Source organism: Stegodyphus dumicola, chromosome X1 (genome assembly GCF_044657685.1).
Source record: "Stegodyphus dumicola isolate Sdum_Otavi_A_Nest chromosome X1, ASM4465768v1".
In the NCBI taxonomy this organism is placed as follows: Eukaryota; Metazoa; Arthropoda; class Arachnida; order Araneae; family Eresidae; genus Stegodyphus; species Stegodyphus dumicola.
This window is the reverse complement of record NC_140780.1, coordinates 86,515,389-86,542,144: the sequence shown is the minus strand read 5'-3', so window position 1 is coordinate 86,542,144 and position 26,756 is coordinate 86,515,389. Positions and strand designations below refer to the sequence as shown.

Genomic DNA, 26,756 nt, shown 5'->3' with positions numbered 1-26,756 from the left:
TTAATTTCAGGTAAAAATTATTCTAAATGATTCTTTAATAAATAGTAATAATATTGCGAATAAATCAGAAATATCACTTCTTAAAGAACAATTGGAAAGTATACCCAACAAGTTGATAATAAAACCTATACAAATTCTTGAAGTTATGCAGAAACATCATTTAGATTTCGAACTATTTCTTAATGATTTTCTGTACTTAGTAAATTACGGATATCATCTTTATAACTTTAAAACAAAAAAATAACAATAGAGAAGCATTTCATTATAAATTTAAGATATTTTTACTGGAAAATCCCTGCATTTAACAGCTGAGAAACACGTACTTTTCACTACCGTATGGCAAATGTTTTGAAGTTACAAACATGGACGCCGCTTGTTCCGTGGAGCTTCATTCCCCGATAGGGGAGGAAACTGCGAACCCTCCCTCCTTCTATTCTAACCTCCTTGGTAGCTAACCATCCCATTGGCTCCTAGACATAGTCGGTCGCCGAGATGCAGGCTTTTCTCATGCTTTCCGGTGATATTTATAAAATCCATCAGTGTGATTGGTGATGGCATGTGTGTGTAGGTGTGATGTAATAGGCAATTCCAAATTTTCATTAATATATGATTGATAAACGTGATTGAATACCATTCGCATCGAAGTTTTGTGTTCAATTCATCAGTGCGTTTGATTTTTAATGCATTAAAGAACTGTAATTTTGAAAATAGTGTATTGATGATGAGTAATGCAATCACATGTTTACATCGTTACAAGTGATGAAATCGTAGATTTTAGCAGTTTAAACATGAGTTGTTACAATGCTGAGGTTACTAATTTCACGTTTTTTATTCATTTTTAAATAAAGTAATCGCGTGTTTCTGTAAACTGTGCAGAGAAATGATTCTATCGACGTGATGAACTTCATAATTTTTCATTCAGATAGAATTTTTGGGAAATTTACTTTACGCGATATGCTTTTCTACAAATTTTATATAGCTTTGTTTTTCTTAACAATCTTTAAAAGTTTAAATTGTGAAGTAGGTCTTCACACTAACGAATTTGCCGTTCATTTGCATGGTGGAAATGAAATTGCCAATGAAATTGCAAAAAAGTATGGCTTCGTCAATCGCGGTCAGGTAATAAATGCATTTTACTTACTTACTGAATTTGTTTTTCATGTATTTTAGAAACGAAGTTGTGATGGAATGTAAAAATACGTATGCGTTTAGTGGCACCTGCTATGCTATGTATCTACTGCATCGTTTTGTTACTTATGTGTGCAACTTTAAAATTCCGAATCTTCATTCAGAGTACAAGAAAATATGTTAAATGAAATGTTAAAAGAAAATATGAAAAATTTTATTGTGAAGTCCTAATCGCCTACCATCTGTTATGTTTTATATTTAAAAAGGTTTCTTATTTTACTTAGCAAGTTGATTATTTTTGTAAAGTTCACGAAATGATAATGCAATAATTTAGAACCATAAAAAAAAGTCTCTTATATGAGAATATTTATTTAGCTGCATTTTCATTTAATGATTAGGCTTCAGCATGTAAATATTGTAGTCGCTTTCAAAAACTAGCAAAATACTTAAAAGCTTTTCATCCTAACAACAGTGGGTTTCAAAGATATTCTTGTTATAATGAATAATTAGCACCTTTGGAGTAACAGAGAGAGTTGTTGTGCAAAGCATTTCTGTTGTTGTTTACCTGTGTACTTTTCGTTATATATGTTTTTGCTAGTTTTATTTTACAAGTTGTGAATGTATGTTTACTCGATTAATTCTTCTGTTTGACCCATCCTTTAGGCCAAGATTATGAGAATGATATGAGCAGTGCTTCTATTGTTTTTTCACCTCTTTAAACTATAATCCTATTACTTTTTTTTAAATAATAATAATAAAAAAAAAACTGTTTTGGAAAAAAAAAAAAAAAATGTTTTGCCTTCTTGTTTTTTAGCTTGTCAAATAACTCACTGCAATCATATCTGTTTTTCTTTCCTAAGCCAATGTTCATTGCTTTCACAATTCAGTCTTGACTTTTGAAGGATAAAGCAAAATTTTTGTATACAAGTCGTGAACCTCCTATAATCAAATAAACAAATGCAGTAATATGGAAAGAAAAAATAAGTAACTGAAAGCTGATATCATTGCAGTCTCTGTATTCTTTTCCTTGAGTCTTTGTCTTCTCTTGTTAGCTAGGATATTATAAATCCTAAAATATCTCTCAGCATCTATGCTAATAATGCTGTCTTAAGAACATACATGTGTCATGATTAACTACTGTAAGACATTCTTTATGTGAATGATTGTATCTATTGATGAACTTATCATTTAAAATACCTTTAAGAATGGTGTTATAGAGAATCTTGTCAATGATATGTTTTTGATTTCAAAATTTTGATCATTTTGATGATGTAGGGTACAGATGGACACTCATGATTACAGATATACAAAATAATCTGCTAGTACGCATACAGGATTAATTTATTATGTTGGATAGCATATGTACAGTTAATTTATTTAAAGTCTTCTCTGCTGTTGTCATCAGTATCATTTTGTCATCAAATTCACCCTTATCATTTGTCAAAATAATATATTCTGCCTTATTCCCAAAGTAATTACTACTCTAGCATTCAGGAGAAGAATTTAAATCATCTGTCATTTTTCAAGATGTGAGTGAATACATAGTCTCGCACATCTGTCTGAAGCAATTACATAATGTTTGGACAAAATTTAGAAAAGTATTTGTATTTTATGAGGTAGAATTTAATTTTCAAAGCACTCCTTTAAGAAACATACTCAAGTTATCACTTTCATATTCACTGAGGAAAGCAACAATCTGTTTTGTATATTCACTGAAATAAACAACAGCTTCAAATGAAAATTTCTTCTGATTATGGCTGGTACAAGATAAGTCTTATTATTGGTAATAAGTCTTATTACTATTTGATATCTTAAATATGTAATTTTCATTTTTATGAGTGCAGAAAGCTGTTTTCGGTTTGCTAAGTGATATTTGAATTCTTTTATAAATACTTTGCATACAAGATTCTCATTATGCTTCCAGCATTGGGTGTGTAAACTATTGTCTCCAACAGATACTTTCAATAAGTTGAAATTAAGGAGTGAAGTAGTGTGCATAGTCTGATACTAGATCTTTTATTTGGGAGTACTCTATTTCATGTTCAGGTGGAAGAAATAACAGTTTGTGAAAAATTAGTCTGTTCTCTATCTGAATCAGTTTATTTTAATAAGACTGCAATACATGCCTTCCATGTTTGTCATATACTTCATTGGCCATAACAGTTACTGACATGTTTTTAAGTTATCCTTAAAGTGTTTCTTTCTCAGAATATTTGTAGAGCAGTGCATCTCGGAGTATCTTCAGAAGTAATATTGTTAACCGAACCAGAAAGAATTTTAATAAGTAATCATACTTAACTAGGTAATCTAATTTATGCAGCATAAGCACATTTTGCATTTTCAACAAATTCCTCTCTCTCTCTCTTTTTTTTTTTTTTTTTTTTTTTTCATTTTGGCACATATTTATAGATGAGCAATTGTGCTCTGCCACTTAGTTTCTATAGCAGAGGTTCTCACCCTTTTTTTTTTTTTTTTTTGTCCCATGTACCTTTTTGATCACTGTTAAATGACCATTCCTCCCCTCCTTTTAAAAACTTAAAAAATACATATATATTTATGCAAATTTAGAGTATTATTTTAATGTAATTTGTAAATTTAACAAGAAAAGTACAAAATGTGTTTATAAATAATTTGGATTGCATTAATTTAGTCTGTAGTAATAAAAGTAGTATAATAAAACAAAATACTTAACAGGTAAATAAAAGGCTGCCCGCATTGCCCCCTGAAACTAAACCTCTATTGTATAGGGGATCCTGAGTGTATACATTCTTCTTTAATCCCCAAGGGGTAAAAATTACCATGAAAAACCTACTTTTAATTCCATTTTTTTCAAAAATATTGATAAACATTATTTTGTATTTAATTGCTAACACTGGTAAATTTCGCAATTCTATTCACACATCTATTTTGTAAATATGAAAATTATGCATCTTTACTCTCCACCAGTTTTTTTTTTTTTTTGATGCTATTAGTGAAAATGTTTTCAGCAAGAGAGAAAATTTTAAAACATGTAGCTCAATTCTACAATATTTATTGTTGTGTAAATTGAATATAATAGATTAAAATTTTAAAAAAAATCGTACTTTTGTAGTGTGACATCATAATTTAAAAATTATAATTTTGCATTTCATGTAACCTTTTGGAATTTAATTCTGGGATTTATTTAATAGAATGATAATGAATCATTAGTCAACTACCTTCTGTTTATGATTTGTTAGCACCTTTTCCTCAGTTTTTTTGGCAAGTATTGCTAAGATAACCTTGGACAGAACAGCAAGCAGTGAATTATTTTCAAATGGGGAAATTATTTTTAAAAAGGTTAAAGCATTTGTAAGGATTTTAAAAGGAAAGCATTTGTAGTGATATAAATTTTTAATTTGATGAAAGCCCTGTTGTTAGTTTTGTATTTGTTCTGAAAAGGAAACTAGCAATGCTTGATTTAAAAATTACGTAGTTTTTGTTTAAAATTTTTCAAAATAATAAGTAAGGAGTTATGTTTTTGATTTTACAAATATTACTGGAATGAGTGGGTGGTCTGAATATTTAGAATATTTTAAAACTTTTTTAGTGAACTTGAAAACAATGCATCATTTGAAATTAAACATCCTGCAACAGACATATTGGTTGATCTTTACATTATGGTAACTTGGCGATTTTTTGGCGAAAATTTGGCAACCAACTCTCCTACAGCAACCCTCTATTTTTTTTCCCCCGCTGCCATTTTGTCTTCACGAAGTAAAGACATGTTTCTTTTCTTTTTATCTACTGAACACTTCTTCCAACAATCTAGTAGCCGAATTACACTTATGCTAGAAATTTTATCAAACAAAACTGCTTAATCATGACAAATATTCACTGCAAAATTGGGAAAAAGTGCACAATACCATACTCCTTACGTGTTTTTCAAAATAACACATACACATAAACCATGTACACGGCGACTTATTTTTACTTAAAAAAACATCCCAGAATTGCACAAAAATGGCATTGCGCACACTCTTCACTATATCCATGTACATTGCTCCGATTAAAGAACCGTAATTCGTCCATTAATATCACATGACATATCCCATGATCTCTCATTTCCCTCACGCAAAATAATGCATAATCGGAACTGAGTACTGCTCACATTATTACCAAAGTCCCAGGTAGTAACCTTTATCGCCTCCAAAATATCGCCAAACTACCAGTTACCATATTGTGAAGATCAACCGACATATTAATTTATGGTTAAGTGGTACATATACATATATGATTGAATTAATACCACTGCACATGAGTTTTGGTACTAATATTGGTTTGATGCAAAAGTTAGTTTGATTAATCTGTATGTTAGGGTGTCCACTGGATTATCACCAAATTGCTTTATTTATCACCAGATTGTTGTTTCATTTATGGTAACCTGAGTAGTTGAATGTTATAGAAATTCTATTATGACATACATGATTGATGGCATGAGTGGTGAATTTGACTGATGGGAAAATAGGTACTTTTCCGTTTTGCCGGCGCAAGCGATAAAGTCGCCAATAATGGTACAACCGATGCCGAACGAAATATTCTCGCTGGTAACCTTTTACGCCTCATTTTCAAAACAAGTCGCAGCTTTTTTTTTATCAGATTGATTGTTTCTTTCAATACTGGCATATAATTACATAGAATTTTTATCAGATAGTTCAGTTTTATGTCTAAGGCCATTTTCGCTAATTAAGTCAGTTAGGATACAATCACAGCGCTTACCCGAAGCCGAAAATATAGAAAAGGTAAAGTCAAGGGTTAAATTTATCAATTCTAATGAGAATGCATTAGCGAAGTAAAGCACTGCAGTTTTACATAATTTCTGAGTAAGTTATTCGTACGAATTGAAATATTTCTTGCATTTAAACTTGTGTTCCAAATTAAGATTTAACTTGAAATGAATGTAAATAATTACTGAGAGCATTATATTTTTGTAGAGTAGTTTACGTGAGATGAGGTCGCTTGGGGTCACGTGATATGAACCGGCGAATCAGGATGTTGAACCATGAAAGCATAGTAAATTCTTAAATTAATGTCTTTTTACAAATTTATTGTCTTTATTTATTGGCTTTTTATAAAATTTTAAGCGATATTAAAATATTTATGCCTTCTTTTTTTTAAAAGAATTCTTAGAACTAACATTTTTTAAATATTTTATATGTGTATACTGTATGTTGTCGCCAATAAAGTCTGCTTGGCGAGAATTGCGCCGGCGAAACGGAAAAGTACCGGAAAATATTTGTAAAGGCTTATTTCTCTGTTGGATGTCAGTTAGGAAGTGCATTGCTTATTTTGTGAACTACTCTTATATGTGCCCTCAGGTCACCAAAAGTGTTTGGCGAGAAACTCCACGCTGCCATATTACTATCTAAATTTTTTGTCTACATTAAGTTTTAAAAATGTGGTTTTCGCACATGCAAAAACCACGTTTTGAACACACAATTTAAGCTAAAAATCCAAAACAGAAACAAAAAATTTAGATGGCAAAAACATAAAGTTTCTAACCAAAAATATTTGACAAGCCTCCATGTACACAGCGATATGTTTTAACTTAAAAAAACATCTACGAATTGCACAATTTAGGCAACGAATGAACCTATGAACTATGCACACCTCGCTTTAATAAATTAACATAACAACAATAAATTTCAAAGAATACCATGTATATAGCATCATGTTTAAACTTTAAAAAAACATCTACGAATTGCACACAAATCGAACAAAAAAACTAAAATTACAAACAATTCAAAAACAACAATAACAACAGAAATTCATAGTAAAAAAACAATGAGCATAACATTCTACAAAATAAAAACAGTAAAATAAAATGCAGTTACCATAATACATTCGGTAATAAAATTTCGGTAGTCACACAACGTCTGTGAACAAAAGTGCCACGATTTTGCTATATCACATGTCTGTCTGCGATTCAAAATTTTGAAAGAATTTAACTTACTACATGAAAACCACGATCCAAATCTTAAACTCCGCTGACAGCCACATACTTTACCAGCAAGCATTTGACTGCAAATTCACACAAGAACTATCAGAAACGCCCTTCTTCGTCTGAGTTCTCATAGCAGCTCTGCATTTCGGACTCCGTTTTAGAAGTCCCACAGGAATTCCAAAAATACACTTTGATCCTCATAAACACACTCGTGAACAAAAGACTCGTTAACAACTCCAACATCATACCTTTTAATACTAAATTTACTTTCCACAGAATCTAAAATACGCGACTGAAATCTTGCCATATGTCTATCATTGCAACATAGGCCATTTTAAAACATGCATAACACGAACCGGTGAGCAATTAAGCCACTACAGCAAAAGAGTTTTCAACGTCAAAAGGGTTGCCATACAACACGCAATTGTGCCAAAAACCAGCACAGAACGCATATAGCCATATCTGGTCACCTTAGCATGCATATAAGAGTAGAGCCGAAATGCTACCGATAACTGGCACATTAGAGGACATTTTCAACTCTTAATATTATTTCATTGCGGGATTTAAAATACAGTTTATTGAGCTTCGATTGGCTACAAATTTTGTGCAGTTTTGGTTGATGAGTAACTTTGTTTTAACATTATGTAACATCATCATTCTCCTGATGTGTTTTAAGTGAAAATAGATCGATGTGTACATGGACAAAGTCAAGGGAGTGCGAATTGCCGAGTTGTGCAATTCTCTGATGTTTGTTTAAGTGAAAGGTTATCGATGTGTACATGGACACCGAGTAGGTGCGATTATTTGACTTGCTATTTTAGTTTTGCGTAGCTGCCATATTAAAATTGTGCTTTGCTGGCCAATTGTCAGTTTTTGCCAAGGGGCACCCTCAAATATATTTTAACTGCTACCTCAATTTTTTGATAAAATTTGAAAAGAAATGTTGTTTATTGAAAATTACATTTAATCTATATAGTATGTGCCATTCTGTTTAAGGACATTTCTGAATCTATTCAGCAGTTGTTTAATCCTGTGCTGATAGACTTTTATGGTTTCTGGCTAAACAACAAATTTAGGAGATTTTTCAAGACTTTCAGGGAAATATTAATGTCTGAGCTGTTTTGAAGTGATCTAACTAAACGGTAGTCATAGATGCTGTGTCGGGAAAGTATGGTAGATCTACCAAAACATTCTAGTTAAGTTTTAGAAGTTTCTGTCGGATGGCTACACATGCGGTCTTACGTTGTTTTGATAGAAAGCAGTGCCTTTTCTTTTGACTAAAGTTACTATAATTGATTAATTATTTCTGAACATATTTATCCAAATTAATGGTTTAGTGTTTAGGTAACAGCTCATAATAAGCATTCCAGTCCAACCAAATTTGTAGCATGATCTTCTTCAGATGTAAACTGCACTGGTCAAGGAGAAAAATTTATGCTTACACCATGATCTTTTATGATAAACATTATTATACATAATCTATTCTTCATCTCCTGTGATCATGTACTTTAAAACAGACCAGTGTTGTCAGGGTCGATACTAGTAGGAGGCAAGATGGTGCTCAGCACATGGGTGGCCAAATTTAAGGGCAGTGAAATGATGTATTCATATCAAACATGTTACATTTCTGTAAAAAGGGGCGGCTGATGGTCTAAGATCGGCACTGAGTGTTTTATTTCAATACGGAATCGCAAGCAGACATTCAATCTATATTTCCATGGCAACACCTTGCTAACCATTCTTGGCTGATGTAACCACATGAACACTGTTGAATGGTTATTTTACTCTTATCTCTTAAAATTATTCTATGCTGATCACTTTCAATTAGACTCTCTGTTTTGTTGTCATTAGCCTTGCTACACATCGAGAATCTGCTGCATTGCTAAGATTCTTTTAACAAAGCCTTCTTGAGTCAATTACAACACATGAAATCATCAGCTGCACCCTCATTGTACACATCACAAATTTTCTTTTGCTTTTGCAGAGCATATCTGTCTTTCTGGAAGTTAAAAAAGCATAATATGTTAAAAATGCTTCTTATCTCCCCCCAATTCTATGCTTAACTAAATTTTAAAAACACAACTTTTTTCCCTACAAGTAGTCAAAATATTGCCATACAGCATCAAAACTTTACACATGTAAAGTAAATAAAACTTGTTTTGTGATGCAGTGCAATCTAATGCTAAAAAAAATAGACAAACTTTTGCATAAACCTGATATTACATGTCTTATATATAGTACAGTGTGTGTTAAAAATTCAGTTTGAAATCTTAAAAAAAAAAAAAAAAAAAAAAAAAAAAAATAATGCTTGTAGTGAATCAACACAAAATGCCAAAACAAAAATTAATAGTCCTTCTGGGCAAATTGCCTCTTTGGACTAAAACTCTGAAAGGTTTCAGATTTCAAATTACGTCCGAAGGGGCGTTTTTTTTTTTTTTTTTTTTTTAACATTTTGTGTGTTATCTTCATTTATCAAATATCATGTTCTTCACGCTTAAACCATAAAATTCAGTTTAAGAGCAATATCGCAAAATAATTTCAAATTGAGCATATCTTTAGAATTTCTGATGCACAGTCTCGTGCACCTGAGATAAAAAGGTTTTTTTCTTTATGTTATTAAATTTATTTTAAACATAAAGGCTCGAAGAGGCCTTGTGTATGTTAAACATAAATTCATTAAAGTTTTACAAAATATGAAATCAATAAGAAAACAAATTTCAAATTTGGGCCTCCAGATGCCCATATTTGCAGGAGGATTATGTTATTCAAAATTTGATGTCTCTAGGTACCGTTGTTTTATCACAATGCGAGAAACATACATACATTCATGCAGATGCTTCATTATTTAATTTCTTTAAATGTAGTACAGGGCGATAATATTTGGTGGCAACAATTTGAAAAGGGAAACAAGGCTTGTAGTGAATCAATGCAAAATGCCAAAACGAAATTATTAGTCTTTCTGGGCAAATTGCCCCTTTGGACTAATTAAGAAAAAAAAAAAAAAAAAAGAAGTAAACGTGTGTTTTATAAAGTTTAATATTGTCAACTTATTTTTTAACTTTTATTTCTTATTTATGTAACAGTGTGAATAGCATTTGTTAAATATTCATTTTAAAATGTTTGAAATTCTGCTAAAACTATGCAAAGCCCATTTTTCAAAATAATTTAATGTAACATTTACCAGTATTGCTGAAAGCATGTGCCATTTAGGAAAGCAACTGAGGGATAAATAGGTGACATTTTCAAACAGCAGTCCAGTAGGCTAATGCGTGTAATAGGAAGTGAATACTTTTCTATCAAAGCCATACCATATGCTTTTTTTTTATTGGCTTAGTTCCTTGATATTAGATTTTTCTTTCCTGTCAATAATTGCCTTTATGGCCATCACTGTTGCTGGATTTGCGAAGAGGTGAACTAGTAGTTATCCGCTTTCTTTGTGTCTTCAAGGAAGAGCTATTCTTTGCAAAGGATTGTGTTTGAGATGAAATTAAAGGATTCAAAGCCAAAATGGCTATGCAGGCAAATTTCACATATGTTCTGATTTACAAACATGGCTCATTATATCACATATTCCTTTCATTGTTGTCATATGAATCAATTACTTATGGTGCCGAGAGTTAACACCTGTTATGTTTTGTGAATCAAGGCTTGCTTCAGAGGAATCATAACACAACAGCTGGTCTGAATAATTATACGCCGATGAACCAAAACATTATGACAATTTCCACATTTTCAGTGACTTCATCTGGATGACATGGAAAGCATATGCTAATTCGAAATGTTATTTAACTGCTGCTGGAGAAGGTAAGGAATCATTCTTGTACTTAATTTGCAAGTGATGGGAAAGGATGATGATCTAAATGAATTTGATAGAGGGCAGATTGTAATGGCCCGAATGCTTGGAATGAATATCCCCAAAACTGCACAACTGCTAAGTTATTCATGATCTTCCATTGTTAGTATTTATACAAAGTGGATAAATGATGGTCAAACCAGCAGCAGACGCCAAGGTACTGGATGTCCATGCATCATCAAAGAAAAAGGACGTTGGAGACTGCCCTGTTCAGTACAAAAAAATTTGCATCAGGCAGTGGCTCAGCTCACAGCCCAATATAATGCAAGTGTTTCAGAACACACAGTTCAGCGGACATTGTTGGGTATGGGACTGCACAGCAGGTGTTCCACTTGTGTGCCTCTGTTGAGCAAGGATCATCATTGTCAACTACACTTACAGTAGGCCTGGGAACATCAAAGCTGGATCATGGATAAGTTGAATACAGTTGCCTGGTTGAATGAATCATGATTTCTCATTCATCACGTCAATGCTCGTGTCAGGGTACGTTGTCTTCCAAGGTGAACAATTGCTCCTTCTTGTACAGCAGGTCATACTCAAGCTGGTGTTGGGGGTATTATGCTTTGGGAGACATTCTCGTGGGCAGCTCTGGGACCCTTAGTTGTCGTAGAACAGAGTATGAAAGTTGTGGACTATCATCACATAATTGCGGATTAGTTGCACCCTTACACCTGCCTTCCCAGCTGCAAATGGAATCTTCCAGCAGGACAACGTCCCATGTCATAAGGGTCAAGTTGTGTTTGAGTGGTTCGAGGAGCATAAGGATGAATTGCAGTTAATATCCTGGCCACCTAACTCGCTGGATCTTAATCCGATAGAGCATATTTGAGATGTCATGGAACAGCACATATTTGGGATGTCATGGAACAGCAGCTCAGCACTCAAATGCCACCATGTCAGAATATCTTGACTTTGCGTGACTGCTGCTTAGATGTCTGGTACAACTTGTCTCCAGTCATATACCAAGAACTTGTGCCATTCATGCCAAGGCAACTTGCAGCTGTTTTTCAGGCCAGAGATTGCGAAGCATATTATTGAGCAGGTGGTCATAATGTTTTGTGTATTAGAAATATATGTGGCATTTCCTTGTTATCTCGTTGTGACATTACTATTGATCAATGAAACAAAAATGTGGAAAATGATGAAAGCGTAGTTATAATAATAATAATAAACTAGGCTGTGTTCTTCTCTCACAGTGGATTTTTTAAGAATTTTGCTGTTAAATTAGAGAATTTTTTTTCCCCCCTGTTCCTGATCATTCTGTTCCCCAAGGTGTGTGGAAAGAAAGAAGTCATGGCTTAAATGGATAAGCACAGGATCATGATGACTACCGATTTGATAAACTTCAGAGTGTTAAAATATAAACTCTGCTTTGCACAAAAGATATAACCAATGTGAAGTTAATTTGATAAGCCAGTGATTAGATAGTATGAAATGTGTGAATTGAAGATATAATCAAAAAAATAAGTTTTTTTTATAAGCAATTGTGCTAGTATTATATCTGTGATGTTAAAATAACATTTGACGTGCATATTAGGCACCTATAAAGACGTTGAGCATCAGCATTGTAATTCTTAGTGTCTGGAATAGCTTGAAAAGCAAAAATCTCACCAGTGGATCCCAAATTTTGTAAACTGACATTGATCTAAATCTGATTTGCAAGATGTTGGGGTAATTGTATTTTCAGGGCTAGAATACAAAATTATAATATGCAAGAACTAAATGCAAGTTCTAGTCGTAAATGAGTTCTTAATAGTTTAACTTCACATAACAGCCATTGCTGGGAAATTTCCTAAAATACATCCTGCTAAAGTTAAAAGTTTTTGAGCAGTATGAAATTTAAATTACTCAGGTAGAATTATATAAATAAAGTAAGATGTGTTAGGCTGTTATAGAGAATTACACTGAGGTGCCTTTATGTAACCACTGTGTGAGAAGCTTAGGAGGGTATAAGAGGGTTTTAAGTATTGTAAATAAATAAAGTAGAACTTGGATATATCAAATTGAATGCCAGCATTTAGAGTTTGAAATTAATATATCTTTCCCTGTTAATCTAATGTTTCATTAATTAAATTTTGTTTTGCATATTATTATTATTATTTTTTAATTTGAGTGTACAGGGGCAAAGCTGTTTGTTTGGACCAACTCATGAAATGTTAAAACATAGGGCTGAGACATTTTAACATAAAAAGCAATTTAATATTAAATTCATAATTCATGGTTTTTTGTATCGCACATTTGAATAAATAGTTTATTTCTTTGCAAACTTGACATTTTTTCCCTAAAACTTTGATCAGGTCTTGGATAATTAGAGGAGGAAAGTTTAAACAGATTATGATTTCAGGTAACTAATCACTTGTACATGTATAATATTGTTATAAGTAAGAATAAAACTATATATAGAAAGTGTTTAAAAATGTTTGTTTTTTGACTAATTAGAACTTTATGTACAGTGAAGTCTTGGTTCATGAACTTAATTTGTTCCTGAAAATAGTTTGTTATCTGAAATATTCATAAAACAAATCAATTTTCCCATCAGGTGTTAATGTAATATGATTGAATCTGTTCCTGGATCCCAAATAATTGCTTAGAAAAGAGTATTTTATAAGCCAGCAAAAAATGATATTTCACAAGTTGCAAAATTTAATAGAATATTATCAGAATTATATCAATAATATCAAAATTTAATAGAATGTCAATTATTATATATAAGTTTATATATAAGTTTGTAATGCAAAGGTACTAGAATTTCTAAATTAACACATAGGCAGTTTAACATATACACAATATTTAACATAAAACTAAAGACATAAAAAGTAGGAAAACTCTAATTAAATATTTTCATATCTCTATGAAAGAAAATTGATTGTGTAAGTAGAAAATGGTGAAGAAGCCAAAGGTGCAAAATTGTATTATTTGAAAGGGAAATCCTATTCCATTAAAGTATCATTTAGTTGCTAACTTTCTGGTTTTTTTTTTTTTTTTTTCTCTGAACACCTCTCGTGTCTACATGAGAGCTGTCTGTGTTTTAAAATGTTCTTAAAGCAATACATAGCATTGCCATTACAAATATGTACCTAATGGCTTATTTTTGCTCTATAAGATAATAATCTATTAAATTCTATTAATAATTATTGATATTCTATTAAATTTTGATATTATTGATATAATTCTAATAATATTCTATTAAATTTTGCAACTTGTGAAGTATCATTTTTTGCTGGCTTGCTTGTTCATATCCCGAGGCATTGTTCATTATCCAAGGTATTTTTCATTTGAAAAATTTGTTTGTGATTGAAGGCATTTGGGAACCAAGGTTTAAACTGTATCATATTTTTTTTTATGATTCTGTAAACCTGGAGACTGGAAAAACTACCCATATGCATGTTGTTTTCCAGTCCTATAGTAATGAAATGAACGTTAAAAATAATTCTTTTGAAATTACAAACAATATATAATTTTTTTTTGCCCTTTTTAGATTGGATCATTAAAAGATTATTATCTGTTTGAACATCATGGAGTTGAAAAAAGATCAGTCTCTCCAAGTTCACATCATTCCGAATTACTTCAGGGTGATTCATCCGTGAGTTATTTTACTTTAGAGAATTTTTTGCTGTAAAATTATGTGACTTCTAAGAAATTTAGTTTGGGATTTTTATACCTTGCAGAAAATTTCACAAATAAGTTAAATTTTAAAAGTTTCAACAAAGGAATACTATATTTTGCTTGCATAGCATTAATGGAATATTAAATTAAGGTATGTTCATTTAGAATCATCATATGTAACTCATTAAATAACTTTCTTAAAAGATATCAGCTATATCCCGAGCTGTGTATTAATAAGTGTTTACTCTGTAGCTCCATTTATGTTTAAACCTTATATTTTTAAAAATTTTAATTTGACTTGAATTTTTTTTGTAACAAAAATATAATTTTAAACTTTGATATCTAATGCATTTTTTTTTGTTTTTTGTTTTTCAATGGTATACTGTCTAATTTGTCAGTTAAATTGTAAAAAAATTGTGTTCTTCTCAAAGAAAATTAAATTAAAAAATTTTTCTAAGTTTGTATGCAAAATTTAGATTTGTAAAAGTTTCTTCTTGTAGCACGTTACTTTAGGAGCTGTTTCTCTCTCTCTCAATGTTCATCTTCTGATTTATGCAGGGTTCGTACGGTCCTTAAGATCCCTTAGGTTTTTTGGAATTGATTTTTGGTCCTTAAAAGTCCTTAATTTCAACCAAAATTGGCAGAAGGTCCTTAATTTTAATCACCTGAAATTTCTGTCTGTTTTTTCGACTGCCGTTTTTAGTGTGAATTAGCATTTTGGAGGAGTAGTTTTGGCGATTCACTGACAAATATGGTTATCTTTTGAATGGGTTCATGAGTTATAATTTGTTCTTAATATAAAAGTTGGATACTTGAATTTCTGGGCAAGAAGTGAAACATAAGCATATCAAAATTATTCCAAAGAAGAGTTCTTAAACAACTTTTAGCTTTTGGCGATGTTAGTTCTTTTATTAAGCGGTTCTAAATTTGGCGACTTATCAACATTGTGGCAATGTTAAGATCAGTTTCTATAGAAAATTTTTAATTCAGAGATATTCGGATATTTTTCAGTGATATTTTTTAAACATTATAACATTGAAAATAAAGTAATGGTAATATATTTATTTATTTATTTATTTATTTGGGATGCAGTCTGGCCCGCCTGACAAGCATAGTAGTATATCGAAATTGTATCTAAAAAATAACATTAAAATAAAGCATTTTTATTTTTCGCTGCCATATTATAAAATGACATAATTTTCCATTTTGGTGTCTTATTATACAATATTTTGAATCTGAAAAATAAAGAAGGTAATAAATGCTATAAAGCACAGTTTTCAAAACAGTTCTTAGCAATGGCAAAGTAGCTATGCAATTAAATAAAAGTGTTTTTTTTTTTTTTTTTTTTAAATATTTTTCATGGTAATACGTTTTCCCATGTAATTGTCTTACAATTCACAGAATATGCGTCAGTTTTCAATATAAAATTAATTTTATATTTTTTTTTTACCTCTTTTTTTTTTTTTTCTTTTTTATAAAAGTTCTGGCTTTTACTGTTACAGAACTGATAGGGGTAATTTTTCTTTAGGATTTTAGACGTTGCAACTTTGACAGTTTAAAAGGATTTGAAGGCAAGATTTTTAGACACGAATCTAGAAGATTTCAGAAAAATGCGACAAAATGAAAATTGTCTTCATAGTATTAACACATAATGGACATATTTTACAGAAAATTTGGGATGAATTTCATACTTTTTGGAGAAGTTTTGGAAGAACAACGAAAATATAATATTTGTATGTTTTACTTCTGATATTAGAAGTCTTTTTCTTAACATGTATATCTTCCCTTTATTTTCTCTAGATACAAGCATGGAAAATATAAAAAATTCTTCTAATCTTATCCCATGGGCAGGCATTTATAGAAAGGAATTTTTCTGTTTTATGAAAGAATTAAAAACTGACAATTTAAAAGATTAATTCATCTTGTATGTATCGATGCATCCTACATAGGGCTGGTGCTAGGCATTTTTCTACCTGATTTACCTACTCTGTGGGTCTTAAATTGTGCTGCCTAGGGCCTTCCTAAATTCTAAAAGTTTTGCTAATACTAGATTTTGTTGCTCGGTGTTGTCATTAAATTCTAAAAATTCTGCCACAAAATTTCGTCCCTTACCATATATCATTTCATATTTATTCTGAATGTTTATATTACTAAAGAAATAAAATTAGCAGCTTTTTCTATATGTTCAAAATGCATTTAGTTTTTTAGAATAACAAAAATCTCTAATTAAATGCAAAACTTCTAAAATGAAGAGGAACCATATTGAAGGGGGAAAAATACGTAAAGAGAAAGAAAATTATTCTTAAAAGATATGTACAGTTATTATTATGTAAATTAACTAGTTGTTTATAATTTCAGCCTTTACTATAACTTCCCCTTTTCGTTTCCTCACCAGAATGTAAATCAGTTAGATAGTTTCTAAAGTGGAGTTTTTGAATATGCTGCATTACTTCCTGCCAGTATAGATTCAAATTAAATTGTGTAGTCTTTGACTATTAGTCCATATTTTTAGTTTGAATTTGACCGTTCCTGTTTAATTACATCACCACGAGCTGTAGTTGATTGTGTTAGCTTAAGAACGTACCTTTATATTCAAAGTTCTTTTTTAATAAAAGGTTTATTTAAAACTTTATCTGACTTTGTAGGTAATTTCAGACATGGCAGTAATTTGCTTCACATCTGACAGGGGTTTGGGACTATTTAACTTTTACCAGATCGGGGAAAGTGCAGAATCACCCACTGCTTCATGCATTTCTCAAAATCACCAACTTGAAAATAACAAGTTAAAGAATTGCACAGACACTGTATCCATGTACACATCGACCTATTTTCACTTAAAAAAAAAAAAAAAAAAAAACAGAGCATTGCACAAACTTGGCATTGCACGCTCCCTTGACTTTGTCCATGTACACATCGATACGTGCCATATAAGTGGGTGATTCTGCACTTTACCCGCTAGATCAAGTAAAACCTCATAGGTACATTGCCGAGAGAATGTACCTATGAGTATATATAGAAATTTGTAGGTACATAGTAATGTACCTACAAATTTCTAATTGTTAGAAAAGATGCTTAAAGAGAAGCGAATTAATATAAATTAGCCAAAATTAAGAAGGGCTTCAAATTAAGTTCTGGTTAATTTACATGTCCTTGGCTACTAGAACTTTTGGGGAAGTGAGTGGCTATTCACTGCTCTTCTTACAACTATAAAATATAATTTCAAAGAATGGTTAAAATATCCTTTTATTCACTCAAAGGAATGCTAACAGATGGTCCTTCTCGGGTTTAAAGGAAATCCTTTGCTTGAGAACTTAAGATAGAAAATAAGAAACTAAACTAATTCTAACTAACCAAACTTTATCCAAAGCTGTACAGATATTGTTAACCGGGTTGGCCTGTAATTAAACCTCACCGGCAAAAACTAACAGTCACGTAAGACTAACAGGCCCGTATGTAGTAAGATAGGCTTAAAACAATGACGTGGCCCAAAGGCAGAGCACGTTCTGCTGAGAACATCTGAGCTATTCTACAGAAGTGACTGAACTTCCCATTAAATACTGGTTTTACTTCATTTACATAAAATGCAATACCGAAATCTCATTCTTGCGTTGTAGGTGGGAAAAAAAATTCATGAAAAGGATTTCAAAATTAAAAATAACTATTAGAAAATTAAAATAAACCCTAAAATATTAGAAAGATGCATAAAATTTTTGTTGCATGTTGCAGCTACAGAATATAAATGTTTTATAGTTTTTAATGTGTAATTATCCTAATATTGTTTAAGAATCAGTGTCATAAATTATATGTATTTTAAACTGAGAAATGTTATTAGATTGTTATTTTGATAGTGCTTTTTTGACAAATATTTTTAAAATATAAAAAACATTAATAGTGGTCATGTAAATCTAAATGACTAAGGGTATCTAACTGCCTAATTTAATTATTTGTAACTAACAGGTCACCCTTAAAAGTTGTCTCTGCATATTATTGCCATTCATTAATATTTACCATAGTCACAAGATACAGTACAAAAATATAAAAATTAATGTAAAACATTCTTTGCATCTAGTAATTTCTTAATACAAAACAGCTTATAACTTCTGGTGTTTTAGTGGCTTATTGGAACCTTAAAGTATATTAACTGCGTTACAACCCTGGGAACTCTATGTGAAGCTACGACATGAACTGCAACAGAGAGACAGAGCACAACTAATTTTCAAAACTCGCCAACTGTGACTGCATCATCAGGGTTCGTACGGTCCTTAAAATTCCGTAGATTTTTTGGAATCGATTTTTGGTTCTTAAAAGTCCTTAATTTTCGCCAAAATTGGTAGAAGGTCCTTAATTTTAATCATCTGAAATTCCTGTCTGTTTTTACGACTGCCATTTCGAATGTGAATTAGCATTTTGGAGGAATATTTTTGGCGTTTCACTGACATATATGGTTATCTTTTAAATGGGTTCATGGTTTATAATTTGTTTCTATTTCTAATATAAATGATGGAATACTCGAATTTCTAAGCAAGAAGTGAAACATAAGCATTTCGAAATTCATTTTTTTTTAAAAAAATAAAGAGCTCTTAAACAACTTTTCGCTTTGGGGATGTGAATTTTTTTATTAAACGGTTCTAAATTTGGTGACTTATCAACATTTTGGCGGTTTTACGATCAGCTTCTATAGAAAATTTTTAATTCCGAGATCTGAGAATTTTTCGACGATTTTTTTTAAAACATCATAATATTGATAAATTTCATTAAAATAAAGGTAATATATTGAAATTATATTTAAAAATAAGATTAAAATAAAACATTATTATTTTTTGCTTACATATTATAAAGTTTCATTTTGGCAACTTATACAATATTTTTAATCTGAAAAATAAATAAGGTATAATGCTATAAAGCACAATTTACGAAACAGCTCTTAGCAAAAGCAAAATTAGCTATGTAATTAATTAAAAATGTCTTCTTTTTAATTTTTCATAGTAAAGAATTTTTTCAATGTGATTGTCTCAGAATATTCAAAATTCTCAGAATATGCACCAGTTGTGTCTATAAAATTAATTTTACACTTTTTCCCTCCCCCTTTTTTTTCCAAAATATTTTTGGCTTTTTGCTGTTGCAGAATTGGTAGGGATAATTTTTCTTTAGGATTTTAGACATTGCAGCTTGGAAAGTTTAGAAGGATTTGAAGGCAAGATTTATAGACCCACAATTCTAAAAGATTCGAGAAATATGTGACAAAAGGAAAAATGTCTCCATGGTATCAACACATAATAGATGTATTTTACAGAAAGTTTGCAGTAAATTTCTTACTTTTTTTTAGAATGTGTGGAAGAACAATGAAAACATAATATTTGAATGTTTTACTTCTGATACTGGAATCTTAACATGTTTATCTTCCCTTTATTTTCTCTACTTTTCACTAGACACAAGCATGGAAAATATCAAAAACGCTTCTAATCTTATCACATGGGCAGGAATTATAGATAGGGATGTTTTTATTAATAAATAAATTGAAAACTTACAATTTAAAAGATTCATCTAATATGTCTTAATGCATCATACACAGAGCTGGTACACATTTTCCCACCTGATGCAATCTCTGTGAATTCTGCTGCCTAGTGCCCTTCTAATTTCTGCTTCCAATGTCTGCTCTAAATTCTAAAAGTTTTGCTATTTATAGATTTTGTTGTTTGGTGTGTCACTAAATTCTAAAAATTCTGCCACATCAGCTCTGTAACCTGCCTTTACCGTATAGATTTCATATTTCTTCTGAATGTTCATATTACTAAAGAAATAAAATTAGCTGCTTTTTGTATAAATTATAAATGCATTTAGAGTTTTTTAGAATAACAGAAATCCTTTATTAAATCAAAAAATTCTAAAATGAAAAGGAAACGTGTTGAAGAAAGAAACTGAATACATAAAGAAAATTATTCTTCAAAAATATGTGCAGTTACTATTATGTAAATTATCCAATTGTTTATGATTTGAGCCTTTACTATAATTTCCCATTTTTTTTTTCTCATATGATAGAGTTACTGAGCCAAATTAAATTGTATAATCTTTGACCGCTAGTCCACATTTTTAGTTTGAATTAGACTGTTCTTGTTTAATTACATTACCGTGAGCTGTAATTGATTTTGTTAGCATCAGAAAATGCCTTTATGGTCTAAGTAAGAAGAAGTAGCTTTTAAATAAGAAGCTTTGTCTGATATTGTAAATACGTTCAGACATAGCAATAATGTGTTTCACGTCTGTCGGTAGGTTTTGGACTATTTAACTTTTACCAGATCAAGTAAACCCTCATAGGTACATTGTGGAGAGGTTGGGAAGTTGGGACATAAAGCACACAGAAACGAGCGAGAGCATTGGTTTGCATATTGAGACAAATCTTTAATTGTTAGAAAAGGTGCTTAAGGAGAAGGAAATTGATATAAAGTAGCCAAAATGGGAAAGCTTCAAGTTAAAATGACGGATAAATATTTTTTGAGTGTTGTTACAAGACATAAATGTTTTGTAGCTTTAAATTTGTAATTATCCTAACGTCATAAATTACATGTATTTTAAACTGTGAAATGTTATTAGATTTTGATTTTAATAGTGTTTTTTTTAACAAATATTGTTAAAAAATAAAATTTAATAATGGCCATGCAAATCCATAATGACTAAGGTTATCAAACTACCTAATTTAATTATTTATAACTAACTGCTTACCCTTAAAAATTATCTTTACATATTACAGCGAGTTACAGTCAAAAGTCTTTAATCCGGACTCGTCGGGACTTCGACGATTCCAGATTATCGATTTTTCCGGATTATAGATCATCAGTTTAAATCTGGTAAGATCACATGCAGAAATTATAAAATTAAAAATATGAAACTGTAATTTATAAAATAATGAGCAATTATGATCTAAAGGGTATCAAAATTTACAAAAAAAGAAGCTTAATATTTATTTGTTTACTTTATTAAACATTTCTTTCAACGCGCGCATGCGTAAAGCATACATTACGCATAGTCAAAATTAGAAAATTGCAACCAGAAAACTATTTGATTTGTATTCGTGATATTTATAATGACGAGAAATTTGATTTAAAGCATATCAAAGACGGAGTAGATCGAGATGAAATACAACATTTAGTAAGGAATTATAAGCCGACTAAAATAAAAACATCTGCCCTGAAGATAACGATAGTGCTGACAGATCAACTTCCAGTTCATTGCTCGCCGCAACGTCCCCCCCCCTGCGCAGAGCAGCGTGAAATTGATAAACAGATTTCGGAACGGTTAGATAAACAAAGGATTTGCCTTTATCCATTTTTTGTAGCAATTGCACTTTTTGTTTGATGGACATCGAAACATACTTTCGTTTTGTAGATCCTTTGGGAGCTCCAGCATCGGAAATTCTATTTGACATAATCAAAAGTTCAAGCTTACTTTTATAAAATTGCTCTTACAGTCTGCAAAAAATAATAAGCCGGATCCAATTCGAAGATTAAGGAACAATGCAGTCATCAACATTAACTGTAATAGATAATTAGATAATTTTAGCTTATACCTTTCCATTATTAAATGCGCACGCGAAAACGTATTTTACGCTTGCGCAGACGCATATGTAAGTCGTAAAGTAAGTATGTAAGTCGTAAGTCGTAAAGGTCTTGCACGCACGCGTAAACGCCTATGCGCATGCGTCAACGCGGTGCATGCGCAGAAAGATTTTAGCTTTGAGGTTCGGATTATAGATCATTCCGGATTATGGGTGTCCGAATTAACGACTTTTGACTGTATTTACTTTTATTAATACTCACTTTGGTCACAAGATAAAATGAAAAAATGTAAAGATTCAAGTAAAACTTATTCTTTGCATTTAGTGAGACTTAAAAAAGTACGAAACAGTTTATCACCTCTGGTGCTTTCATGGCTTATTGGAACCTTAAAGTATATCAACTGGGTTACAATTCCTGGAACTCTACGTGAAGCTACGACACTAACGGCATCAAACAGAGCCTGACTAACTTTCAACACTTGTCAACCGTGCCTAGGCGTGGCCTTCGAGAAAGTGTTTCTTGAAGGCCACGGCCTAGGTCAGTCCTTTCAGGTTTGCTCTAATCAGCAGGTCTCTCTCTAGACAAGCAGCAGTGGTGACAACATTCAGTCTTTTGTTAAGAATCATGCTGATTATGATCTTACTTCTCATTTCAACCTATGCCGTTTGACATAAAATCTACCTGCTGTTTACTAAACCTCTAGACTGACCAAGTATGTGACAAAATGAGACATAAAAAAAATTAACATAAAGCTAACGGTTAGTAAAACGTAAATGTTACTTATCTTGTTTCAAATATGTCAACTATTATAAGTTTAAAAAAATTAATGCTACTTGATAAATTGCATGAAATTTACTTTATTCAAACCTATTAATAATTATGTTAATTAATTCATGTTCATTAATAATGCATACTACTTAGGGATCTGTTTCATTTTTAGGATGGTATTACAAAAGTGAAATTAAGGCATGGATAATATGATTTGAATTTTTTTATTCAGTTCCCATTTGCTCATAGGTCCTTAATTTTTTCATTAATGGTCCTTAAAATACTTAATTTCCGTGTGCAGAAATGTGTACGAACCCTGATCATGCTTTCAGGTTTGCTTAGATCAGCAAGGTCTTTCTTTAGGCAATCAGCAGTGGTGGCAACAGTCAGTCTTCTGTTACAAATCATGCTGGTTATCATTTTACTTCCCATTTTAACCTATGCTATTTACTAAATCTCTGGACTCAGCAAGTACGTGACAAAGTGAGAGATGAAAGAAAAAAATCAACATAAAGCTAAATGTTAGTAAACTGTAAATAAAATATCACTAATTTTCTTTCAAATATGTCCAGCTATTACAAGTGTAAAATATTTAATGCTACTTGATAAATTTTTTAATGTTGATTTTATTTTCAAATTTGTTTTGTAATTACATTTATTAAATTATGTTTAGTAATTGTAAAGATTTAAAAAAAGGTGAATCAGAGGCCGATGATAATTAAGTCAAGGCTTTATTAAATGATGGAATTTCACGCACATGGAACAGCACATTTCTACATATCAATCACACCATGACCAAGAACTACCACAACTGTTGCCAAATCAACCTAAGCAAAAGTATAAAACAGTTACGGTTAATATACATGACATTACATCAGAAACCGGGGAGTACGTGTGATTATTCTCAACTGTAATAATGCATCCTACTTAGATCTGTTTTATTCTTTGGATGGTATTACAAAAGTGAAGTTCATGCACAGATAATATTTATAATTTAATTTATTCAGCTCCTATTTTGGTGATAGGTCCTTAATTTTTTTCATTAGTGGTCCTTAAAAGTACTTAATTTCCATGTGGAGAAATGCATACAAACTCTGTTATATTCCTTTAGCAAGTTATATTAAGAAGAAATGAAACAAATTTAATAACAGTATCATGAATGATAGTCAGCTGCACTCCAAAATCTTGAATCTGCATTCATGAAAGCAACAAAATCATAATCATTCATGAAAAGTAATACAGGAAATAGATTATGAATGAAAAGTAATCTATTTCCTGTCTTACTTTTCATTGTTAAATTACATGAAAGAAAGACATACACATTCTTTGAGATGATTATAGGGAATTATTGCATAAAAAATCATAATTTTCTTTACCCTATCCCATAACCATGGCTTTGAAAAACTATGTTTTGCTTGAAGCTCTGAATTTGCAGATTTATGATTTGGTAGGAAAATGATTATATATACAGAATACTGCATAGATTAAACAGTATAAAGTACTCTTTGGATAACCTTAAGTATATGGTACAATAATTGTATTTGTATAATTAATAATAAAGTAATTACCTCCTTCGTGCTGGGGATAGGAGCTTGCAGTTGTTCCCCGTGAATGAGGAATTCCCAGCTCGTGTTGATTATGTTCCTGTCCTTTGCACAGCTGCCCATCACTACTACCGATTGAATGATTTAGTGACGTCTTCGCATTGGCTCTCGAAGTTGCTTTCAGGTTGCGTCAGCATGCTAGAAAGATGACCAAACTTGGTCATTTAGAGGAAGTAAAAGTCATAACTAGTGAGATTATAATTTTAATGCTAAGTACATTTAGGCTCAAGTTAATACACAAACCATGAAGACAAGTAGAAGGGAACAACAGTGTATAAATTATTGATAAAAGCATGCCATTTTTAAGATAATTAAAAATGATAATTCAGATGCTATTAAAATTAAACAAAAGTTCATGTCCTGTTCCAAAATGGAATTAATAAAGTGAGTATTACATATTTTGATGTGTACATCAATGTGAAGTATATATGAAAGATACTGAAGTATAATGATTTCATGTATGAGTGGAAATGATCTGTAATTGTTGTATCTCATATGTCGCAGCAAGAAGACATTGTATGAAGGAAAGGATAATTCAGTTGGTTTTAATCTCTATACAGCAGAGAAGTTTTAGAAGGTTAAAGGCTAGCATATAGAAGTGTATGCTCCCTTTCGGTTGGCATTTGAAAGGAAACACTTGCTGTATTTGAAATTGTGTCTTAGAGAGATTGCCTTTTCTAACTTTCAGATAAAGGAATAGAGAACACTAAAAGAATCTTTTGTTTCTGTTGCCTCATTTGTCTAAGCTGGGAAAACTCAGATAACTCCTGTCACAACAGAAGTAATTCGTAAATCATGAAATATCAACTCTTGTAAATAGTACTTGTATTAAAAACAGGTCTTGGTAATTAATATTTGCTAGGTACGTATAAAATATAAAGATACTTTATTTAGTTATGGAGTATTTTCCAAATTTAACTGCATTTTAGATTTCTATCACATATGCTATTCGTAGCCAGGAAATAGCATCGGAAGAAACATTTTTAAGAACCCCATTTCCACGAAACCTACGTAGCTCAGTTACCATTTTCACTTGGTAAACAGACTTGAAAGCCAAACAGGAATCAGTTATAGCTTAGATTGGCGAAAGAGGCATTTGCTTTCGGATTGCTGTTTTCATGTTGTATTTTGTATTCCTCACACTCTTTTCATTTTAACTTTATTGTTAGTTATGGAAGATAATAGAAAGGTGGTGGCTGTTAAGTTGATCAGTTTGATCTCGACAATGGCGATTCTAAAAGCTAAAAAGAAGAAAAAACGTGCAAAGAGAAGTATCTGGTCACTCTTACAAATTGTGGAATTTGCTGTTGTGCGTTAGAGCAATGGATGGAAAACATGTCGTCTACCACCCAAATCTGGATCACTCAGTTACAAAGGGAATTTCAGTATTGTTCTGCTGGCATTTGTAAATGCAGACCTGAAGTTCTTGTATGTTGTCTAGTGGCGCAGCTAGGGTGGGGCAAGGGGGGACATCTGTCCCTGGGCATAACACCCAAGGGGTGTTGAATTGATGCTACAAATTTTAGAATGTAAATGTTTTCCATTCACGGAACAGAGAAAGGGGCACAAAACTTTAGTTGTCCCCGTGTGCTGAAAATTCTAGCTACGCCTCTGATGTTGACATAATAACAAATGGGAGGGTTAGTGATGGTGGTGTTTGGGCAGAGTGCAAAAAGGCTATTGATTATAATACCTTAAGTATTCCTGATGCAGATGAATTACCTTACAGTGCTGTTAAAGTACCACATGTAATTGTTGCTGATGATGCATTTCCTCTTTGTCTAAATATAACAAATTCTTACCCTGGGCAAAAATTAAATCACCATAAAATAATTTTTAATACCATTTGTTAAGAGCCAGAAGAGTGTCTGAAAATGCATTTGGTGTTCTGGCTGCAAGATTCAGTTATATAAGTTCAACATACCGTCTTCCCCTTAAAATGCCAAACATTTTGTAATGGCTGCTTGCTGGTTGCATAATTTTTTAAGATGCACATCCTCAGCTGTTTATACTCCCAAGTACAGTACAGATAAAGAGGGTGTGGCACAGAAATGTTTGAACCTTGGTGACTGGCGTAACGCACAACAGCGAGTCACCGAGAAACTCAACAAGCCAAGTATATACAAAATACATTTTGTAATTATTTTAATACTGTTGGCTCAGTACCTTGGCAGAAAGACATGTGTACATTAATTGTTATTTTTAAATTGTATATCTTTTTACTCCAATTCTTTATAATAATCTATTGTATATATTTTTGTAAATACTCTTACATCGTACAT

General features: G+C 31.5%; 1 protein-coding gene across 2 annotated transcripts in view; it reads left to right on the top strand.

Annotated features, from left to right (window-relative positions):
- Positions 1-503: 503 nt before the first annotated feature.
- The window catches only part of Fur2 (furin-like protease 2), a 234,229-nt gene continuing 207,976 nt past the window's right edge, over positions 504-26,756 (top strand). For both annotated transcript variants that reach the window (XM_085806945.1, XM_085806944.1), the window contains exons 1-2: positions 504-1,119; positions 14,422-14,526. In XM_085806945.1, coding sequence (XP_085663071.1) covers positions 898-1,119; positions 14,422-14,526 — 327 coding nt within the window. In that variant the 5' untranslated portion in view covers positions 504-897. The remainder of the gene's footprint in view (positions 1,120-14,421; positions 14,527-26,756) is intronic.